This window comes from Capra hircus, chromosome 3, assembly GCF_001704415.2.
Source record: "Capra hircus breed San Clemente chromosome 3, ASM170441v1, whole genome shotgun sequence".
NCBI lineage: Eukaryota > Metazoa > Chordata > Mammalia > Artiodactyla > Bovidae > Capra > Capra hircus.
Genome location: NC_030810.1, coordinates 29,521,435 through 29,544,924, shown reverse-complemented (window position 1 = coordinate 29,544,924; position 23,490 = coordinate 29,521,435). Strand labels below are relative to the sequence as shown.

The 23,490-nt window shown below is 42.2% G+C and overlaps 1 protein-coding gene across 3 annotated transcripts in view; it reads left to right on the top strand.

Annotated features, from left to right (window-relative positions):
- The window catches only part of USP24 (ubiquitin specific peptidase 24), a 167,636-nt gene that overhangs the window by 98,888 nt on the left and 45,258 nt on the right, over positions 1 to 23,490 (top strand). For all 3 annotated transcript variants that reach the window (XM_018044626.1, XM_018044619.1, XM_018044630.1), the window contains exons 35-39: positions 32 to 191; positions 1,047 to 1,202; positions 3,602 to 3,672; positions 4,564 to 4,724; positions 22,116 to 22,177. In XM_018044626.1, the coding sequence (XP_017900115.1) occupies positions 32 to 191; positions 1,047 to 1,202; positions 3,602 to 3,672; positions 4,564 to 4,724; positions 22,116 to 22,177 (610 nt within the window). The remainder of the gene's footprint in view (positions 1 to 31; positions 192 to 1,046; positions 1,203 to 3,601; positions 3,673 to 4,563; positions 4,725 to 22,115; positions 22,178 to 23,490) is intronic.

The window sequence follows — 23,490 nt, the reverse complement described above, 5'->3', positions numbered from 1 at the left end:
GCACTCACAGCGCTCTTTCTTGCTTCCTTAGACGATGGCAGTTGGTGACTTCACGTCTACTGTGGCTTGCTTCATGCGGCTGTCGTGGGCTGCAGCTGCAGGACGGCTTGACCTCGTTGGGAGTAGCCAACCGATTAAAGAAAGTAATTCTCTGTTTCCTGCTGGAATTCGAAACAGACTCAGCAGTTCAGGTACTGATTAAGAAGGATAAAATAATTAGAATATTGAACAGGAAGTAGCTGTAAGAATCGTCTTTGTATAGGCTATTCAGGGTCATAGAAAGAAGAAAGCCTTTTCTCTTGCTTTTGAGCATGAACAGAAATTCATCAAGCTAAATAAACCCTCAAGATTTGCATATTCAAGTATCCATGTATGTATATACATCCTTCATTTATATATGTCATATAAAAAAGTGTAGAAATGCAAAATAAATAGAGAAACCAAGCAGAGTTTTAGCTTGCTGAGTGTAAAAGTGTCATGAGGCCAATAATTATGGCTGTAATAAAAATTCATTTAGAATATTTACCTGGAAAAATCATTTTCTTGGTTTGGCCTATTATTTTCTGTTAGGTCTTTATAAATAGCTTTATTTCTCAGCTTCATTTGGTTTCCCTGCTGTGTATATAACTCACTGATAATAGAGGTTTTAAACTGACATACACACAGTAAAGGGCAGAAATGTTAAATGTACAGAAGTTTTAGGGTTTTTACATAAGTGTAACCCATTAGATCAAGATAAGGAACATTTCTAATAACCCAGAAAGACTCCCACATGCCTCCAAAATTGCACTGTTTTTGCTTCTGGCACCTGAAACTAGTTTTTCGTCATAAATATATTTTTCAGTGCTTCCAACTGTGTTTTAAGTACAAAGAAAGCAGTGGGGGTCAAAGTAAATGATTAATTCTCTGTTGTTTCTTAGACCAAAGTGTCTTCTTGAACTCTTACCTTCACTTGAGGATTATGGACACATTAAAGTGTTATAATCTCGAGAGTCCTGTGGGATCCACAGGAACCCTTCAGTAACCTTCCTTTTGTATGTTTCCAGGAAGCAACTGCAGCTCTGGAAGTGACGGGGACCCAGTGGCCTTGCACGCAGGTATCTGTGTACGACAGCAGTCCGTGTCCACCAAAGACTCGCTGATTGCCGGAGAGGCTTTGTCCCTTCTTGTCACCTGCCTGCAGCTTCGGAGCCAACAGCTGGGTATGCAGGAGGCCTGCTTGCCATTCGTGTATTAGGAAATGGCCAGGTTTCTGTTGGGAGTTATTTATATCCCTTCATAGATAAGGTCATATTAATAGAAAGGGGAAAGTTGGCATGTGGAATAGGTAAGAATAGTGCTAGAGTACTTAAATTCTGAACAAGTATTTATTGAGCACCTCTGTATACACGGTTCCACAGTTGATGTTACAAAGGCAATATGTCTGCTGTCCAGGAGAGCTTACCATCTGTTGGAGGAATTAAAACAAGCCAAAGTTGTAGGTCATAAGCTATAAAAGTAGAATTATATATCAATCCCTAAACTGATAACAACTCCAGTATTAAAAATTATGAAACTTAAGATTTATTCTTTTATCTTTATTGTTGGTCTTGACAAACTGGGGCTGTTGCTAAACATATTTTTAGCGTTAGACTCCCCAGGGCTCAGTCCCTGGTCACTTTTTTCCCTCTGCCTACACTTACTCTCACAATCACTCATTCACATAATCACATCTGCGTTCACAGCCTTAAATTCCCTATATGTGTCGGTAACACTTAAATTTGGCTCTGTGACCTGGGCCCCTCCCCTGACATCTCTACTTAGATACAATAGACTTCCGGAACTTAACATGTCCAGAACCGAACACTGGTCTGGCCTACACCACCCAAGAGATTGCCCATCTTAATTAACGGCGTTTCTCGTTCTTGGAGTCATCCTACTCCAGCATTCCTCTCTTTACACCCTACTTCTAATCTGCCCACACAGCCTTCTTGAGACTCTACCTGGAGTCCACCCCTTAGACCACCGTTGCTGTTAGTACCCTCTGCTCCTCCATCATCTCTTACCTTGATTATAGCAGCAGTGCCCTGACTAATCTCCCTGCTTCTACCCTTGCAGTTTATCCTCCACACAGTAACCAGAGTGGACCCGCTGAAATGTAAGTCAGATCGCCTCACTCCACTATTTACAGCCTTGCAGTGGCCTCAGTTCACATCCAGTGAAAGCCAAATCTTCCCTACGGCCTTCCAGGCCTGACACCATCCACGCCCGTGATGTCTGTGTGCCGTCGCCTCCTGCACTCCCTGCCTCACCCACCGTGCTTCAGCCACCCTGGCTTCCTAGCTGTTCCCTGACACCCAGGCGCATGCCTGCCTCAGGGCCCTGGCACTAGCTATTCCCACTTCCCCCACCTGTTTTTAGAGAAATCGCAGTCCTCAGCTCTCCTAGCATTCACCTATAAACTCTTTGTTGTTGTTTTTTCTCTATCACTTATCACTGTACAGCATACAGTCCAATCTCTCTGCTGATCATGTTTATTGTCATTGTCCCCTTCCCACCTAGATGGTAAGCTCCGTAAGAACAGAGACTTTGGTCCCATTTGTTTCCTAATGAATCCTTAACACCCAAACACTGTGTGGTGTGTAGTAGGCCCTCAATAAATACTTATTTGGAGATGAGGTCTTAACAACTTGACTTCTAAAAATTGTACCAATACATGGAGCCCAGTTCATTACTATTATTACTGGTTCAGACTGCCTGTTACATAGAATTGGTGATCATTATGTGTTATTCAGTATAACATCCAAATTCATCATATAAGATGAAGTGAAGTCGCTCAGTCATGTCCAACTCTTTGCGACCCCGTGGACTGTAGCCTACCAGGCTTCTCCGTCCATGGGATTCTCCAGGCACGAATACTGGAGTGGGTTGCCATTTCCTTCTCCAGGGGAATCTTCCTGACCCAGGGATCGAACCCAGGTCTCCTGCATTGGAGACAGATGCTTTAACCTCTGAGCCACCAGGGAAGATCCATATAAGATATTAAGATAAACATATAGAAAAAGTTACATGTTTGTGGGACAGTAAAGTATCAAAAATTTGACAGTACAGTATCAAAAATGATTTACTTTGGTCAGATTTGCTTTTAAAGGCTTATATATGAGAAGTCTAAGTCACTGTGAAATACTGTTGAGCATAAGCCATGCTTTTAGTTCAGTTTCCTACAATTGTTTGATTATAGAAATATTTTCAGATCAGGATGAGAAAAATTATAACTTCAAGCTTTTTTATCATTTGTAAGTTTATTGTAGAGTACATTTTATAGTTCAGAGGTATTGATAGTTTATCAAAGCAAGACATATTTGTTCTGTCACTAGTAAGCACAAGAGATTGTGGGGAAAAGTGTGGGTACCAAGATTACTTGGACACAGTCCTGCTCCCGAGCGCCTTAGGTGCTCATGGGGGCAGTTATGGAGGTGCTGAATTTGATTCTGTGTGGAAGAAGAGATGATGTCTACAATAGTTAAGGGTAAGAAATTATTCAAAACTTCTGAAATTTTGAAAATGCATTTCCTAACTTAGTTTCCTCCCCTGCCCCCATTCTCCTTATTCTTACCATCAGCCTCTTTCTATAACTTGCCCTGTGTTGCTGACTTTATCATTGACATTCTGCTTGGATCACCAAGTGCTGAGGTAAGGGTCCCTTTATACAAAGCCCCTTTGGCCTTATTCTGCCTGGGCCCCTGGGTGCCTGTGGCAGTGTGCGGGCTATAGATGGAGTGGTGCCAGCCCCCTTGGGGAGTCATAGCGCGCGCTGCAGGCCATTAGGACAGTGACCGGTTAGACTCGCACCTTCCTTCCTTGCCTGTGGTTTTCACCGGGAGTTAAGAGACTAGTGCTATGATCAACTTGTGTTTGTTTATAACAAACAAAATCTTACAGTGTTCAACATCCATAGCTGGCCACGTCAGCCAACATTAAACATTAACTTGTTGGCCCAAATCAAGAAAGACCAACTTCAAGCCATGAACTTTCATTAGATCTTAGAATTCTCATTTTCATACATGACCTTGGAAATTAACTCTGAGACACATGAAGAAGAGGTTTTTAGGTGGTGGTGTTTTTTTTCCTAATTTTCATTTGCGTTAAATTATAAGCCTGCTGATTAGAGTAGAATGTGCTGTGCTTAGACAGTCCGTCATGTCTAACTCTTGGCAGCTCCATGGGCTGGAGCCCGCCAGGCTCCTCTGTCCACGGGGATTTTCCAGGTAAGAACACAGGAGTGGGTTGCCATGCCCTCCTCCAGGGGATCTTCCCAACCAGGGATCAAACCCAGGTCTCCTGCATTGGAGGCAGATGCTTTACTATCTGAGTAGAATGCAGGACTAGAATAATGTGGGAAATCAGTACCCAGACCACCCTTGATTTAAATTAGCCCTAGTTTATTCAATGTAAAGTTTACTGACTGACATGCTCACATCCTTATAGCATCGTTCGGAGTATGGACTTTGGAGGAAAACCATTTTTTAAGCAGTCTGTGTGTTGGTTGATGTACATCCTTGGCCACTAAAAATGTGATTTCAGATTCGCCGTGTGGCCTGCGATCAACTGTATACTCTGAGTCAGACAGATACTTCAGCCCACCCAGATGTGCAGAAGCCAAATCAGTTTCTGCTGGGTGTGATTCTCACTGCTCAGCTGCCTCTCTGGTCCCCAACCAGTATCATGCGAGGAGTCAATCAGAGGTATGTAATAAAGATGAAAACGTTCACGTCATACAGAGAGGGAGTAATGATTTGTGTACTGCTCCCCTACAGGCCACAGTGCATGACTGAGATGACAGAATCTCTCCTTCTCTCTTCCAGCATGTATACCTTGAAAGAAGGCATTTCAGGTTTTCCTCCCATTTAGGACCAAAGAGTTAGAAGAAACAATACCAGGCTCTCTTTCTCTCCACCACCTCTACCTCCACCCTACCTGGTCCCCCTCCTCAAAAAGAAGACTCACCTGGTGGTTGAGAAACTACATTATTTGAGCCAGATCACTGTGTAAAGAGTTCACATCTGTACATCACATTTTTAGCATACTTTATAACTCCATGTCTAGAGGTACTAGGGTATCCTTCTAGCTTTTTCTTGGGTTTATACATCCTGGACATGGAAGGAAGCTTGTGGTCTAGGTTCAGAGACTTGAGTAAAACCATTCTGCCTGCCCCATCTTACCTCCTGAGGCAAGCCTGCCTACAAGGGTGCCCCAGTGTAGGCTCAGGCTGGGAAGTCAGAAATCCCACATTGACCTCAAGTTTAAGCCGCATTTCCAGCTCAACTTTACCAGCAAGCCCTTGCTCTGGGGCTTAGAAGACACCACAAAGATTTGTGAAATAAGTATATATTTTCCTTTGTATATGCTTTATAAATTAGAGCCCTTAGTAAAAATGTTAGAGCTACTCCAAATACCACCAGACACATCCACAATTGGGCGTCACTTCCACTTCGGCTCAGCCTCTTCATTCCTTCTGGATCTCTTTCTCTGTTCTTCTCCAGTATCTTATTGGATATCTACCGTTCTGGGGGGTTCATCTTTCAGTGTTGTATCTCTTTGCCTTTTCATACTGTTCATGGGGTTCTCAAGGCAAGTATGCTGAAGTGGCAGAGTACAACATGTGAAATGCTGGGCTGGGTGAAGCTTAAGCTGGAATCAAGATTGCCAGGAGAAATATTAATAACCTCGGATATGCAGATGACACCATCCTAATGGCAGAAAACAGAGTATCTAAAGAGTCCCTTGATAAAGGTGAAAGAGGAGTGTGAAAAAGCTGGCTTAAAATTCAGCATTCAAAAAACTAAGATCATGGCATCTGGTCCCATTGCTTCATGGCAAATAGATGGGGGAAACAATGGAAACAGTAACAGACTTTATTTTGGGGCTCCAAAATCACTGTGAATGGTGATTGCAGCCATGAAATTAAAATACACTCGCTCCTTAGAAGAAAAGCTATGACAAACCTAGACAGTGTATTGAAAAGCAGAGACATCACTTTGCCAACAAAAGTCCATCTGGTCAAAGCTATGATTTTTCCAGTATTCATGTATGGAGAGTTGGACTACAAAGAAGGCTGAGCACTGAAGAACTGACGCTTTTGAACTGTGGTGTTAGAGAAGACTTTTGAGAGTCCCTTGGACAGCAAGGAGATCAAACCAGTCAATCCTAAAGAAAATCAACCCTGAATATTCGTTGGCAGGACTGATGCTAAAACTCCAATACTTTGGCCACTTGATCTGAAGAGCTTGTTCATGGGAAAAGATGCTGATGCTGGGCAAGAATGAGGGCAGGAGGAGAAGGGGACGACAGAGGATGAGATGATTGGAAGGCAACACCGGCTCAATGGACATGAGTTTGAGCAAACTCTGGGAGATAGTGAAGGACAAGGAAGCCTGGCATGTTGCAGTCCATGGGGCCGCAGAGAGTCGGGCCCAACTGAGTGACTAAACAGCAACAACAACTCCAAATACCTTTTTTTTAAGTGTAGTAAAATATACATAGGGGCTTCCCTGGTGGCACAGGTAGTAAAAAACCTGCCTGCAGTGTGGGAGACCCATGTTTGATCCCTGGGTCAAGAAGATCCATAACATAACATTTAACACTTTAATCATTTTTAACTGTACAGTGCAGTAACATTAAGTGTATTCACCTTGTTGTGCAGCCAAGCTCTTTAGCATTCTAAACTGCAGGTCTGTACCCAGTAAGAAATCACTAAATGCAAGACTGGTAAATTTGACCCCAAGAAATATCTATGAAAAAAAATATACCTGAGTCAAAAGTCAGTTAGACTAACTATATAGACTTATAATATACGTGACAGACAGCAAGCTAATTTTGATAATACATATGAAGAGATATAAACCACAAAAGACCAACAGCTAAATAGAAAAATGGACAAAGGACATGATGAGAAAGTTCAGAGACATTCTTGTAGATGATTTTTTTTTTTTTGCTAAATTTTTTTTTCTTTTACTGTGGTAGAATATGCATATCATAAAATTTACAATTATATCCGTTTTAGGGGTGTAACTTAGTGAAATTAAGTACATACGCATTTTTGTGTAACCATCACTACTGTCTGTTTCCAGAATTTTTCCATCATCTCAAACTGAAAATCTTCTCCCATTAAACAATAATACCTCATTCGTTTTCCTCCTCCCTCCAGGCACCGGCAACTACCAATTTACTTTCTTTCTCTATAAATTTGACTATTCTAGGTACCTCGTAAAAGTGAAACCATACAGTGTTTGTCCTTTTCTATCTAGCTTATTTCAATTACCATAATATTTTCAAGGTTCATCCATGTTACAATGTGAGTGAGGGTTTCATTTCTATTCAAGACTGAATGATAATTCCTTTTTGTGTATATCATACTTGCTTTATCCACTCACCATCAGTTCAGTTCACTTCAGTCACTCAGTTGTGTCCGACTCTCTGCGACCCCATGATTTGCAGCACGCCAGGCCTCCCTGTCCATCACCAACCCCCAGAGTTTACCCAAACTAAAGTCCATTGAGTCGGTGATGCCACCCAACCATCTCATTCTCTGTCATCCCCTTCTCCTCGTGCCCTTAATTTTTCCCAGCATCAGGGTCTTTTCAAATGAATCAGCTCTTTGCATCAGGTGGCCAAAGTATTGGAGTCTCAGGTTCAACATCAGTCCTTCCAATGAACACCCAGTCTCCTTGCAGTCCAGGGGATTCTCAAGAGTCTTCTCCAACACCACAGTTCAAAAGCATCAATTCTTCGGTGCTCAACTTTCTTTATAGTCCAACTCTCATATCCGTACATGACTACTGGAAAAACCATAGCCTTGATTAGATAGACCTTTGTTGGCAAAGTAATGTCTCTGCTTTTTAATATGCTGTCTAGGTTGGTCTTAACTTCTCTTCCAAGGAGTAAGTGTCTTTTAATTTCATGGCTGCAGTCACCATCTGCACTGATTTTGTAGCCCAAAAAAGTAAAGTCAGCCACTGTTTCCACTTTCTCAAGAGGCAGGTCAGGTGGTCTGGTATTCCCATCTCTTTCAGAATTTTCCACAGTTTATTGTGATCCACACAGTCAAAGGCTTTGGCGTAGTCAATAAAGCAGAAATAGATGTTTTTTCTGGAACTCTCTTGCTTTTTCAATGATCCAGCGGATGTTGGCAATTTGATCTCTGGTTCCTCTGCGTTTTCTAAAACCAGTTTGAACATCTGGAAGTTCACGGTTCATGTATTGCTGAAGCCTGGCTTGGAGAATTTTGAGCATTACTTTACTAGCATGTGAGATGAGTGCAATTGTGCAGTAGTTTGAGCATTCTTTGGCATTGGCTTTCTTTGGGATTGGAATGAAAACCGACCTTTTCTGGTCCTTTGACCACTGCTGAGTTTTCAAAATTTGCTGATATATTAAGTGCAGCACTTTGACAGCATCATATTTTAGAATTTAAAATAGCTCAGTTGGAATTCTGTCACCTCTACTAGCTTTGTTCATAGTGATGCTTTGTAAAGCCCACTTGACTTCACATTCCAGGATGTCTGGCTCTAGGTGAATGATCACACCTTCGTGATTGTCTGGGTCATGACGATCTTTTTTGTACAGTTCTTCTGTGTATTCTTGCCACCTCTTCTTAATATCTTCTGCTTCTGTAAGGTCCATACCATTTCTGTCCTTTATTGAGCCCATCTTTGCATGAAATGTTCCCTTGGTATCTCTAATTTTCTTGAAGAGATCTCTAGTCTTTCCCATTCTGTTGTTTTCCTCTATTTCTTTGCACTGATCACTGAGGAAAGCTTTCTTATCGCTACTTGCTATTTTTTGGAACTCTGCATTCAAATGGGTATATCATTCCTTTTCTCCTTTGCTTTTCGCTTCTCTTCTTTTCGCAGCTATTTGTAAGGCCTCCTCAGACAGCCATTTTGCTTTTTTGCATTTCTTTTTCTTGGAGATGGTCTTGATCCCTTTCTCCTGTACAATGTCATAAACTTCTGTCCATAGTTCATCAGGCACTCTATCAGATCTAGTCCCTTAAATCTATTTCTCACTTCCACTGTATAATCATAAGGGATTTGATTTAGTTCATACCTGAATGGTCTAGTGGTTTTCCCCACTTTCTTCAATTTTAGTTTGAACTTGGCAATAAGGATTTCGTGATCTGAGACACAGTCAGCTCCTGTCTTGTTTTTGGTAACTGTTTAGAGCTTCTCCATCTTTGGCTGCAAAGAATATAATCAATCTGATTTCAGTGTTGGCCATCTGGTGATGTCCATGTGTAGAGTCTTCTCTTGTGTTGTTGGAAGAGGGTGTTTGCTATGACCAGTGCGTTCTCTTGGCAAAACACTATTAGCCTTTGCCCTGTTTCATTCCTTACTCCAAGGCCAAATTGCCCTATTACTCCAGGTGTTTCTTGACTTCCTACTTTTGCATTCCAGTCCCCTATAATGAAAGGAACATCTTTTTTGGGTGTTAGTTCTACAAGTGAAAGGTTGTTGCTGAACCATGAAAAGATGCCGGGATTCTTGGCCTCCGAAGGAGAATTCAATCCGGGGCCAGAGACGAGGCTTGATCACGCAGAGCTTCTGTGTAATAAAGTTTTATTAAAGTATAAGTGAAGATAGAGAAAGCTTCTGACAGAGGCATCAGAAGGGGGCAGAAAGAGTACCCCCTTGCTAGTGTTAGCAGTGGAGTTATATACTCTCCAGTGAATCAAAAGATTGTCTGGATGTTGTAAAGACCTCACCAGACCTACTTCCATAATTTACATCTTTAAGATAACAGGATTAGCCAGAAGGTTTAATCCAGAGACTGTCCTCAAGCAGGATACATTATTGTTATATAATCCTAAGGAATGTAAGGGGAAAAAAAAAATTCTCCTTTCTTCCTCCTTGAGAATTCCAGACCTCTCTCTCCTGGGGACCCTTAGTCTTCTTATCAACCTGCCTAGGAAATGACTCTTTCATTCCCCGCTTTTCTTTTAGGAGAATTATGTTGCCGAAGGAAAGGGGCATCATTTTCATTCCATAACCACTTCCTGATGTTTAGGGGCATGGTCACTAAATTGTTGAGGCAACATATTCTCCTAACCCTCGTATTGAGAGTCTCTGATCCAGGGGCCCCAAGTAATAGTTGGAGGAGGCTGTGGCACTCATAGGAGCTTGGACAACCATTTGTAACTTAAAATTCATGCAGTTAGAAACAAATCCACTTACACAGTTCCAGATGCAAGCCAAAATAGTCATCAAAGCAAGTTAAAATTGAAAGTCATATTATGTCCATAGTTACATCAGTCCATCTTAGGATTGTTAGATGGTATCAGTTTAAGAAGAGGCATCACATGCGGTTGTTGTTGAAGGTATTTGCAGACTTGGAGAAAGTCTTTTCTTTGAAGAGGTGTCCACCACAGGAAGTCTTCCACTGATGAAGAGGGAAATGCTCCCCAGACCCAGCAGTTAGACTGATTGTGGAATTCAGCATAGGAATGAGCCCAGGACAGGAAGTCATTGTCTTGAGGATCAAACGGCACACTCAGGACTTTTGGAGTCAGCATAAGTAGGCTCACATAGATTATCAGGCTCATCTGAAAAGTACAAAGTCAGAGCATAGAAAATAAAGACATAAAATGAAGTCACTTAGTTCTGGTCAGAGTACCACCTCTTAACTCAAGTGTGATGTACCCACAGATCAATTCCTGGCACTTTGACAGCTATGGGAGAAGAAAGAATAACCTGGTAAGGGCCTTCCCAGAGGGACTCGAGGGATGGGCCGCCAGACCCAATGTTTTTATGAGGACCTTGGTTCCTGGCTCAAATATAGGCTTGCTTGACTCAGAGGCTGGGTCAGGAGTCATCTCCCAGAGTTCTGTTAATGCCTGTTGAAAAGCTGAGAGCAATTCCAAGGCTTCAGGGTCTATAACAATGTCTGCGTAAGAAAGGCCTTCCATAAATACATTCAAAGGGGGACAGTCCCTCCTTTTTTGGGGCAGTCTGAGCCCTCATTAAAGCTATGGGTAGGACTTTAATCCTTGAGTTAATTTGTGCAGATGTCTTTTGATAATGTCATTAGCTTTTTCAACCTTTGCTGAGGATTGGGGTCTCCAGGAGCAGTCTAAGTGATATTCTATTCCTAGAGCCTTAGACACCCGCTGAGTTACAGCATCTTTAAAGGCGGAGTCATTGTCACTCTGAAGGCTCTGTGGTAGCCCAAACCTGGGGATAATTTCATGGATTAAAATCTTTATAACCTCCTTAGCCTGTTCACTATGACAGGGAAAAGCCTCAATCCATCCAGTAAAAGTATCTACCCAAACTTGTAAGCAAGAGTATTCATTAGCTTTTGGCATATGAGTAGAATCAATTTCCCAGTCCTCTCCAGGATACTTTCCACTTCGTTGCTAGCTTTTCAGTCTTTGGGTTATTTTTCTGACAAACCTCACACCTTTTGATAATCTTTAAAGCTTTTATTACATTTTTACCTTCAAGCAAACGAGAAGCCATCTCGTAAGTACTCTCTGCACCCAAATGAAAACTCTGCTATAAACCCTTAAGAATTTTCCATTGAGCATTTTCAGGAATTAGTAATCGTCCATCTTCTGACTGTAACCACCCTTTATCAGTAATCTTTGCTCCTCTTTTCTCATATCTTTCTAATTCTTCCTCAGTATAGATCAAAGGCGTCTGTGAAGGGGTTTCGTAAAGTGCCGCTTTTCTGGCTTGACAGCCAGCCAGCTGATTACCTTCAGCTACTTTACGCCCATCTCTGTTGTGTCCTTTGCAATGCATAACAACTACTTCTTTAGGACAATATACAGCAGTTAAAAGTCTCTCGATCTGATCTCTCTGAAATGTTTAATAGGTGCTCCTGTTGCTGTTTTAAACTCTTTCTTTCCATATTGCAGCATGAGCATGTAAAGTCAAATAAGCATACTTACAATCAGTGTAGATGTTTATCCGCTGCCCTTTGCTTAACTCTAGAGCTCAGGTCAGAGCCACAAGCTCTGCTAACTGAGCACTGTTTCTCTGGGGGAGAGATTTTGCTTCTAAAACCTCTTCAGCAGTCACCACTGCATAACCTGCTTTACACTTTCCATCCCGAACAAAAGAACTGCCATCTGTAAATATTTCCGTGTCAGGATTGTCTAATGGGGTATCCATTAGTTCTTCCCGAGCTGCATAGTTTGAAGTTAGGAATTCGGAACAATCGTGATCAGGTGTTTTATTTTCCTTCTCAGGAAGGAAAGTGGCAGGATTTAAATTTCCACAGACTTTAAGCTTAGCTACTGGTCCTTCTAACAACAGTGACTGATAATTTAAGAAGCCTACTGTCTGTCATCCAAATATTAACCTTAGAATTTAAGATTCCACTCACATCATGAGAAGTCAGTACAGTAAGGTTTCGTCCATTATTTTTAAAGCTTCAGGTGCTAATAAAGCCACTGCCCCAATTACTCTTAGGCAGTGGGGCCACCCACGTGAAATTACATCTAATTCTCTGCTTAGATAAGCAATAGGTTGCTGGTGAGGCCCTCGGGGTTGTGTCAAAACTCCCAAGCCCATACCTTTTCTTTCAATAACAAAAAAATTAAATTCTGACCCTGTGAGCAAGCTCAGAGCGGGAGCTTGCAGGATAGCAGTCTGAAGAACCTTAAAAGCCTTTTGAGTATCTGGAGACCAAACCAGTTTGTCAGTTTGGGCCTGCTGAGTTTTAGCTATAAGTTTATATAAAGGCCGGGCAAGTTCCCCATAACCCAGAATCAAAATGCGACAGTAGCCTGTGATTCCCCAAAATCCTCTCAGTTGTCATAGGTAGGGGATGATTTAGTATAGGTTTAATTTTCTCAGGGCCTATGGCCCTAGTCCCTTCTGATATGATTAGGCCCAGATATCTAACAGATTGTTGACAAAGCTGAGCCTTTTCTCTTGATGCCTTGTAACCACAGCCTGCCAGAAAGTTTAAGAAGTCTTCTGAGGCTCGTGAACAAGCTTCCTCTGTCTCAGCACAGAGCAAAGTATCATCTACATATTGTAACACTACTGCTTCGGAGCTATTAAAGTTTTGTAGATCCCATGACAAACTTTGTCCAAATAAGTGAGGACTGTCACGAAATCCCTGGGGCAAAACTGTCCAGGTTAACTGAGAAGCTGGCTGCATAGCGTCCTCAAAGGCAAAGAGAAATTGACTTTCCTCCGCCGAAAGTGAAAGTGAAGTCCTTCAGTCGTGTCCGACTCTCTGCTGCCCCATGGACTGTAGCCTACCAGGCTCCTCCCTCCATGGGATTCTCCAGGCAGGAGTACTGGAGTAGGGTAGAAAGCATCTTTTAAATCAATTACTGAGAAATATTTGGCTCATTCAGGAATTTCAGACAATAGAGTGTAAGGATTAGGCAACACTGGGTGTGAAGGAACTCCAGCCTCATTTATTATTCGTGAATCTTGAACTAGTCTCCATTTACCATTTGATTTCTTTATACCCAAAACAGGAGTGTTGCATCGACTGTTACAGGGGATTAATAGTCCCTGCTCCTTTTAAATTGTCGATGATGGGTTTTAACCCTTCCTTAACCTCAGGTTTCAGTGGCTACTGCTGCTTATGTGGAAATAAGTGTGGTCTTTGAGCTTGACAACTTCAGGAATGCATTTTGTGCTCAACCCACAGATTTTCCATCAGCCCATACTCTAGGGTTTACCTTTCGTTCAATTAAAGGGAGAGAAATGAAGGGCTCCATATTCATGAAAACAGAGGCATGGGCCTTGCTCAGTATATCCCTCCCCAAAAGGGGTGAGGGAGACTCTGGCACAATCAGAAACTTGTGTGAAAATAGCACAGAATCCCAGTCACAACTTACAGAAACACTGAAGTAATACCTTTTGGCTCATCCAGACAGTCACATTCCGGAAGCTGATAAGGAAGGAAGTGGGCCAGGGGCTTCAGTAAGCACGGAGTAAGTTGCCCCAGTATCTAAAAGGAAATTGACGGATTGGCCCCCCAGTTATTAATACCCAGGGTTCCTCAGGTGTATTTAGGACGGGAGCTTGTGTGGGGACCCCCGGGCACCTTCAGTCCTGTTTGTCTTGAGAGTCCGACCCCTGAGACCTATGCCTCTGGGGGCAGTCTCTCTTCCAGTGTGGTCCTTTGCAGACTGGACAGGGAACTGGGGGAGGCTTAGATGCCTGAGGGCAATTCCGCTTGAGGTGCCCCTCCTTTCCACGGTAATAGCAAGCCCACCCCTTTCCACCTGGGTCCCTCTGAGAGTTTTTCTCAGGCTGTTTAAGAACAGTTCTCATAGCCATTGCAAGGGCTTCCGCCTGTTCCTTTCTCTTTTTCTGCCTTTCTTTCTTTTCCTCATATTCCCTACCACAATAGACTATCTGAGCCAGTTGTAACAGATTATCTAAAGACTGATTTGGTCCATCAGTTCAGTCTCTCAGTCATGTCCAACTCTTTGCAACCCCATGAATCACAGCATGCCAGGCCTCCCTGTTCATCACCAACTCCCAGAGTCCACCCAAATCCATGTGCATTGAGTCAGTGATGCCATCCAGCTGTCTCATCCTCTGTTGTCCCCTTCTCCTCCTGCCCTCAGTCCCTCCCAGAATTAGGGTCTTTTCCAATGAGTCAACCCTTCGCATGAGGTGGCCAAAGTATTGGAGTTTCAGCCTCAGCATCAGTCCTTCCAAAGAACACCCAGGACTGGTCTCCTTTAGGATGGACTGCTTGGATCTCCTTGCAGTCCAAGGGACTCTCAAGAGTCTTCTCCAACACCACAGTTCAAAAGCATCCATTCTTCAGCGCTCAGCTTTCTTCACAGTCCAACTCTCACATCCATTCATGACCACAGGAAAAACCATAGCCTTGACTAGACCAACCTTTGTTGGCAAAGTAATATCTGTTTTTTAATATGTTATCTAGGTTGGTCATAACTTTCCTGCCGAGGAACAAGCATCTTTTAATTTCATGGCTGCAGTCACCATCTGCAGTGATTTTGGAGCCCCAAAAAATAAAGTCTGACACTGTTTCCACTGTTTCCCCATCTATTTCCCATGAAGTGATGGGACCAGATGCCATGATCTTAGTTTTCTGAGTATTGAGCTTTAAGCCAACTTTTTAGTCCATACTCCCATTTTAATAGCTTACAGCAGATATCTGGAGCTGACTGAGTGAGAAATCTATCCTTTAAGGTCACTTCTCCCTCTTCACTTTCGGGATCAATGTCAGTGAATCTGCAAAGGGCTTCTCTCTGTCTAGGAAGATACCAGGAGCTTCCTTCTCCTCCTGTTCCATGTTTGCCAATTTGCCATAGTTTAAAGGCTTAGCATGTGAGTGCCTGAGTCCTTCAAGAATACATCTGAGAAAATGACTCTGATCCCATCTTCCTTTAGCTGTGTTGTAGTCCCATTCTGGTTCTGTAGTTGGGACCACCTGATTCCCAGTGGGCAGGGCAGTTATCTCGTCTTGCCTCTTCCCTACTGATTCATTACCAAGCCATTCATCTCCATAAGCAACCGCTTTTCCCAAAACGCGAGTCGTTGAGTCGGGAGTCAGCGTTTGTCCCAAGATCTACATCACATCCTTCCAAGTAAGACCATAAAGGAGAGTAACACCTTTAAAAGCTCTAATATATTTTTGGGGGGTCCTCTAAATAGTCTCCAAGAGCCTCCTTGATTCTTTGTATTTCTTGATAAGAAAAAGGCTTATTAACTCTCATAGACTGATTATTTCTCCTGGTGGGTGCTTCATGAAGAGGCAGCAGCCTGTGTGGCTGTTCCTCAGTCTCTCTGGCTGCTCTGCACATATGATCCCAGGGATAGATTGGAGAAACCTGCTTTTCTTTATCTCTTTGTCTCCTGTTCTCCATCTCATCTAGCAAACTAGGAGGACAGGAGGGAGCTGAAGGAGTCACACCCAAATCTATACCCTTAGGACATAAGTCTGGCATATTTTTCAGAGAGAAAAGGGCAGCACATATGCTACTTCTACCCATTTCCCTTGTTTTCTACGGAACCAGTATAATTGTAAAACAGTATTACACTTAAGAGAGCCTCCAACCGGCCACCGCTTACCGTCTTCCACTGGGTACCGCGGCCATGCAGTATCACATAGGAAGACCAGGTGTGTCTTCTTTAAGCCCTGGGGATCAAATCTATCCCAGTTTTTCAGGATACAGTTCAAAGGAGTACAGCTAGAATTGTTAGCTCCCATCTATAAGAGAGAAAAAAAGTGACCAGCTCTCTTTCTACCAGAGGCGTCCCTCCCTGCTGCAGATGGGGATGTAGACAAACTTTGCACCAAAGCTTTTCTTTCCTGGTCAGACTTAGTCTGTCCCTTACTGACGCAGGCGACATACTCGTCCCTCCCAGTTCTACCACCGAGACGGGGTGGGCATGCATCAGGGATAGACCTGATGGCATCCCTGACTGACGTCCAGCTCCTCACCATTAAAACCTTGCTTGCCTCTGATGCCACCTGGGGTCCAACCCTCCGGAATGCCTCCCAGGCTGAGACTGCTGGTGGAAACATTCTCATCACCTGAGTGCCTGTGCACAACCCTGAGTATATGCCTGACCACATTAAGGCCGATACAAACATAAAACAGATGTTCCTTCAAGCGTCTCCACACCAGTATAAAGAGCCTCTTCTGGTCCACTAAGAGCCAGCGTTACCAAAGGAAAAAACCCATTATAGTTCCAAGCTGAGTAATCTTTAACCTCAGAGATGCTCTTGTGGCTAAAACTCCCATCTAACTTCCAAACTTTCAGTTCCTAGTGAGGCTAGGCACTTCCTGACTACCAATCCAAATTTGGGACCCAAGTTATAGTACACAGTAACAGCATAGATCACAAGTCCCTTGAAAGTCTATGATCCGACAGATTAGGTTCATGCCTCTCATTTCCGTTCGGGGCTTCCCTTGTGGCTCAGCTGGTTAAAAAATCCGCCTGCAATGTGGGAGACCTGGGTTCTATCCCCGGGTTGGGAAGATCCCCTAGAGAAGGAAATGGCAACCCACTCCAGTACTCCTGCCTGGAAAATCCCATGGATGGAGGAGCCTGGTAGGCTACAGTCCATGGGGTCGCAAAGAGTCGGACACAACTGAGCGACTTCACTTTCTTTCACTTTCCTAATGTCCAAGGAGTTATGAAATGGTCAAAGAGACTGAAAAGTTTAACTGAGAAAGGAGAGTTCGGTCCACATGCTTTGCCCATTTCTGGTCATTGGCAGGTATGTATAAACCCCCGACAGATTTCTACCATAAGCCATATGAGGTCACCACGGAATCGCAGAGCTGGGCTCCTCACTTGCTTCGCGCAGGGCGTTTATTTCATTCACACAAGCACACCATAGAGTTAGTAAAGTACAGCAGAAAACCTGTTCACTAGGAGAACAAAGAACTAGAGCTCCAAGCATCCTTACCTTGTCCTAAAGAATCCCGGACAAGCCCTCAAGATGAAAGGTTGTTGCTGAACCACAAAAAGACACTGGGATTCTTGGCCTCCGGAGGAGAAGAATTCTATTCAAGGCCAGAGACGAGGCCTGATCACTCAGAGCTTCTGTATAATAAAGTTTTATTAAAGTATAAGGAAGATAGAGAAAGCTTCTGACATAGGCATCAGAAGGGAGCAGAAAGTGTACCCCCTTGCTCGTGTTAGCAGTGGAGTTATATACCCTCCAGTGAATCAAAAGAATGTCTGGAGGTTGCGAAGACCTCACCAGACCTACTCCCATAATTTACATTTTAAGATAACAGGATTAGCCAGAAGGTTTAATCCAGAGACTGTCCTCAAGCAGGATACATTATTATTATATAATCCTAAGGAAAAGGAGTACGTCTGCTTATTTAACTTATATGCAAAGTACATCATGAGAAACGCTGGACTGGAAGAAACACAAGCTGGAATCAAGATTGCCGGGAGAAATATCAATAACCTCAGATATGCAGATGACACCACCGTTATGGCAGAAAGGGAAGAGGAGCTAAAAAGCCTCTTCATGAAAGTGAAAGAGGAGAGTGAAAAAGTTGGCTTAAAGCTCAACATTCAGAAAACGAAGATCATGGCATCTGGTCCCATCACTTCATGGGAAATAGATGGGGAAACAGTAGAAACAGTGTCAGACTTTATTTTTTTGGGCTCCAAAATCACTGCAGATGGTGACTGCAGCCATGAAATTAAAAGATGCTTACTCCTTGGAAGAAAAGTTATGACCAACCTAGATAGTATATTCAAAAGCAGAGACATTACTTTGCTGACTAAGGTCTGTCTAGTCAAGGCTATGGTTTTTCCGGTGGTCATGTGTGGATGTGAGAGTTGGACTGTGAAGAAGGCTGAGCGCCGAAGAATTGATGCGTTTGAACTGTGGTATTGGAGAAGACTCTTGGGGGTCCCTTGGACTGCAAGGAGATCCAACCAGTCCATTCTGAAGGAGATCAACCCTGGGATTTCTTTGGAAGGAATGATGCTAAAGCTGAAGCTCCAGTACTTCGGCCACCTCATGCGAAGAGTTGACTCATTGGAAAAGACTCTGATGCTGGGAAAGATTGGGGGCAGGAGGAGCAGGGGATGACTGAGGATGAGATGGCTGGATGGCATCACTGACTCGATGGACGTGAGTCTGAGTGAACTCCGGGAGATGGTGATGGACAGGGAGGCCTGGCGTGCTGCGATTCATGGGGTCGCAAAGAGTCAGACACGACTGAGCGACTCAACTGAACTGAAGGAATGTAGAGGGGAAAAAAAAGTTTGTCCTTTCTTCCTCCTTGAGAATTCCAGACCCCTTTCTCCTTGGGGACCCCTAGACTTCTTATCAACCTGCCTAGGATATGACTCTCAGAAGGTCTTGTAGGTCTCCATAGAACCCTTCAGCTTCAGCTTCTTCAGCATTACTGGTTGGGGCATGGACTTGGATTACCATGATATTGAATGGTTTGCCTTGGAAACAAACAGATCATTCTGTCGCTTTTGAGATTGCATCCAGGTACTGCATTTCGGACGTTTTTGTTGACTATGATGGCTACTCCATTTCTTCTAAGGGATTCCCGCCCATAGTAATAGATATAATGGTCATCTGAGTTAAAGTCACCCATTCCATTCCATTTTAGTTCATTGATTCCTAGAGTGTCAACGCTCACTCTTGCCATCTCCTGTTTCACCACTTCCAATTTGCCTTGATTCACGGACCTAACATTCCAGGTTCCTATGCAATATTACTCTTTACAGCATCAGACCTTGCTTCTAACACCAGTCGCATCCACAGCTGGGTGCTGTTTTTGCTTTGGCTCCATCCCTTCGTTCTTTCTGGAGTTATTCACCCATAGGTAGATGTTTGGTTTCATCTTTTAGCTAGTATAATTATTGCTACTATCAACCATGAGTCTCTGGATACCACTTTGAGTACTGCTCTTGGTTCTTGTGTATATATGCCCAGCAGTAGAATTGCTGGGTCCTGTAATAGTCCCGGTGTGATCTTTTTGAGGAGCCACCACATCGTTTCCACAGTAGCTGCACCATTTTCCTCTCCCACCAGCCATGTATAAAAGTCCAAATTCTCCACACTCTTGCCGACACTTGTTTGCTGTTTGCTTTTGATAACCACCCTGAGTGTGAAGTGGCAGCTTGGGAGTTTTCATTTGCATGTCCCCAGTGATCAGTGATTTTCCGTATCTCATCATGTGCTTATTGGCCATTTGTATATTTTCTTTGGAGAAATGTCTGTTCAAGTCTTTTTCTTATTTTTAAGTTAGGTTTTCCATTTTTGGTTGTTCTTTATGTATTCTGAATATTAATCCCTTATTGCATACATGAATTGCATATATTTTCTCTCATTCTTATGCTCCTTCTTTGTCTAATGATTGTAGCATGAAATGGCATTAAATTTTGCTATTTTTTCTGTGTTAATTGAGGTAATCATGTGGGTTTTTTTTCCCTTCATTCTGTTAATGTAGGATATTCATTGATAGGTTTTTGTATCTTGAACCATCCTTGCATTCCAGATATTAGTCTCAGTTGTTCATGGTGTTTAATTCTTTAATGTTACTGCCAAATTAGATTTGCTAGGAAGTGTTCCTTCCTCTTCAATTTTTTGGGAAAAGTTTGAGAAGGGTTGGTGTTGATTCTTCTTTAAATGTTGGATGGAATTTACCAGTGCAGCCGTTTGGTCCAAGAATTTTCTTTGTTGATAGGTTTTTGATTGATTCAGTGTTCTTGTTAGTGATAGTGTACAATCACTGTTTCTACCTCATTCAGTCTTCTGAAGTGTTATGCTTCTAAGGATTTTCCATTCATCTAGGTTATCCAGTTCGTTGGTATACAGTTGCTCATAGTACAATCTTATAATCTTTCATAATCTCTCATATGTGGAGATTCCTGGCCCACATATCTAAGTCTCAAATATTGTTTTGAAGCATTTACCTATTTTAACTTTATAAATTTATAAATAAGGAAGAAATTAGAATTTCAGTTGCTGAGACAAGATAATTTTGAGTGACTTTAAAGTTAAAAAGTTAACTAAAATTTAGAGTTTTGTTACAGCTGACCCCATTTAACCTAAGTTAGATATTAGTTGTATATTTCTGTTCAGTTCAGTTCAGTCGCTGTAATGAAAAGTAATTCTTCTTAATAGTATAAAGCCAAATTTCAGAGAATGATTTTTCCCTGACAAAGACGTGGATTAAAAGTTATAGAAACTTCTTTTTTGTGTGTGCTTGTACATTTTTTACTTTAGTGTTCCAGTTTTTCCTAGTTAAAAGTTTTCTAAAATCAGATGACCCTTTTCTTAACTAGTAAGCTCAATGAATCTGTAGTTGAAATGTGTAAGCCATTTCCAAGTAATAAGCTGTTGTGCTTAAGTATAAGGTATAGTAATGATGTTAGTGGCAGTTATGGGGTGATTATGTGCCTCACAGTATGCTAAATTCTTAGCATATATTTATCATTTAATCTTCACAGTAGCCAAATGAGTTTGGCAGTGTTATTATCCTCATTTTGTTCATAATCATGATTCTTGGTTCATTTGCAGTGTCATCGTTAGTGCATTCTTGAGCCCTTTCTGTTTGTATACATGTGTGCACATCTGTTTCTAAGACTCTGGTAAGCATATAGAAATCAGGAAACTAAGAAAACTGAAATACATCATCCCTGGACACCCAACTATTAAGTAGTGGAAAATGAAGGTGTTAGTCACTCAGCGACCCTATGGACTGTAGCCCACCAGACTCCTCTGTCCATGGAATTCTCCAGTCAAGAATACTGGAGTTGGTAGCCATTCCCTCCTCCAGGGTGTCTTCCCAACCCAGGGGATCAAATCCAGGTCTCTCTCACTGCTGGCAGATTCTTTACTGTCTGAGCCATAAGTAGTGGAGCCAGGAGTAAAAGTAAGGCCCACCTTACTCTAAAATGTAAACCTGTGCTCTTCATTACTGTAACTGCCCAAAAAAAGCTCCATTGATCATCTTAGGAAAAAGAACTTACCTTTCTCTTTCTTCTTTCGTCCACTGCATTTTGCCTCTTAGCTTTCTCTTTCTTCTTTCGTCCACTGCATTTTGCCTCTTGGCTTTCTCGTTCTTCTTTGATCCGCTTTATTTTGCCTCTTGGTTCTCTCTCTCTTCTTTCGTCCACTGCGTTTGGCCTCTTGGCTCCCTCTTTCTTCTTTTGTCCGCTGCGTTTGGCCTCTTGGCTCTCTCTTTCTTCTTTCATCCGCTGCGTTTTGCCTCTTGGCTGTCACCACCAGTTGACATGTGTATTTTTCATCTGTCGTCTGTCTCCACTGATTCGTGGTCATTGGTCCCCAGACAGCTCCAAGCATGCAGTAGGCGCTAGCATGTGTCAGTTACTATTTGAACAGTGAGTGTAACCAGCGGATTATGTGTGCAGGCAGTGTGTGCATCATTACAGAATGTGATAGATTTAGTAAGTTTCTTCTCTTTACACTATTATTCCTGTATTATATCTGCTTAAGTAAAGTCACTAGTGTGTGTCTTGCTGAAATACTTAAGTTGAATTAATGTAGTTATTTTATGCTTAGGAAAATTATCTTATTCATCTGTTTCATTAACTTATTCTTACAAGTAATTTTTTTTATTTTCAAATCAGCCTCTTTTTAATAATTCACATCTATCTATTTTTTAGACTGTTATCCCAGTGCATGGAGTATTTTGATCTGAGGTGCCAGTTATTAGATGATCTGACAAGTAAGTAGATGTCTAACTGATTCATGTCAGGGAAGGGGTTGAGAAGAACTGGAAAAGAGAGCCAAACAGACATTCCTAAATCTGGCTTAATATATCTGAGCTATAAACCACTTTATGATTATTGTTTGAAGTTGAATTTTATTCTTTTGAAAATATTTTACAATAGTATGTAACCCCATGTACCAATTAGCTCTTCTCTATAATATGTCCAACCATTAACTTATTGAGATTTGTTGATATTAAAAATTGTCAAAGACTCATATTTTAATCACACTGATACAGAATTGTTAGGAAGAGTCTTTCTCTCCATTACAGTCAATTCTGACAATTTGGAAGATTTGAAGGAAAGAAGGAAGCTCCGTTGTGATATGTTGATAGTAATAGAAGTGAGTGATGAAAGTCAAGTAATTGTTTAGTGTTAGGTGACTTGCAATATCATTGTTAGAAACACTGTTGTTAGAGTGTTTAGATTTTAATCATCTGTACTTACTCTTACATAATGCAAATACATGTTGGAATGCTCTGAATTTTAGTTGTTCCTATCAAGAGTTTGTTAATTTTATTTCCTACCCTTTACACAAAGCTTATAGGGAAGATTTACAATAAATAAATAAAAATAAAATGAAATTCAGGATCAACAAAAGCATTGATTGGAAAAGAATGTCAAGCCCAGGAGGTTAAAAAATACCTTGTGTATATGCAGAATTAGGTTGTGAGGTTCCTGGAAGACAAAGGTAAAAGGGGAATCACATTTCTTCGGTTGTTCTCAATACCCTAGAGGAAGAAACAGAATGGTTTCTCAAAAGAAACAAGAACCTAAAAGAAACTTAACACAAAGGTCTTCAGATAACGGACACATAAAGGGAGAGCGACTAGGAAACCTCAGCAGCATCTCTAAAGCAGACACCATCCTGGGTTTCATGAGTGCCCCTCAGAGGCTGAGGACAGAGTACTCTGCGCACTGTGGTGACTTTGGTTTTGTTGGAACCTGAGATGATGCCGTCTGTGTCTTAATTCAGGAATAAGACCTGTACTGTCTAGAGAAGTGAACGGACTACATGTCCATATAGCCTGGCCCTGCATATTTCAACCAAGCTTCCAGTGTGGAATTAGGCAGCGGCCTGAAAAGGTTTGCTCTGTGGCTTGGGCTTACAGAGGGTATTCTGTTTTGCTGCTTGAGAACTGGACTCATGAATTGGCTGGACACATACATCCTCAGAATGCATGAACAGGTTATTAGTGGAGGCCTTTTCTGTGCCATTGAGCCATCGAGTAAGGGATCCAAGATCCCTTCATTGATACTGAGGGCAGAG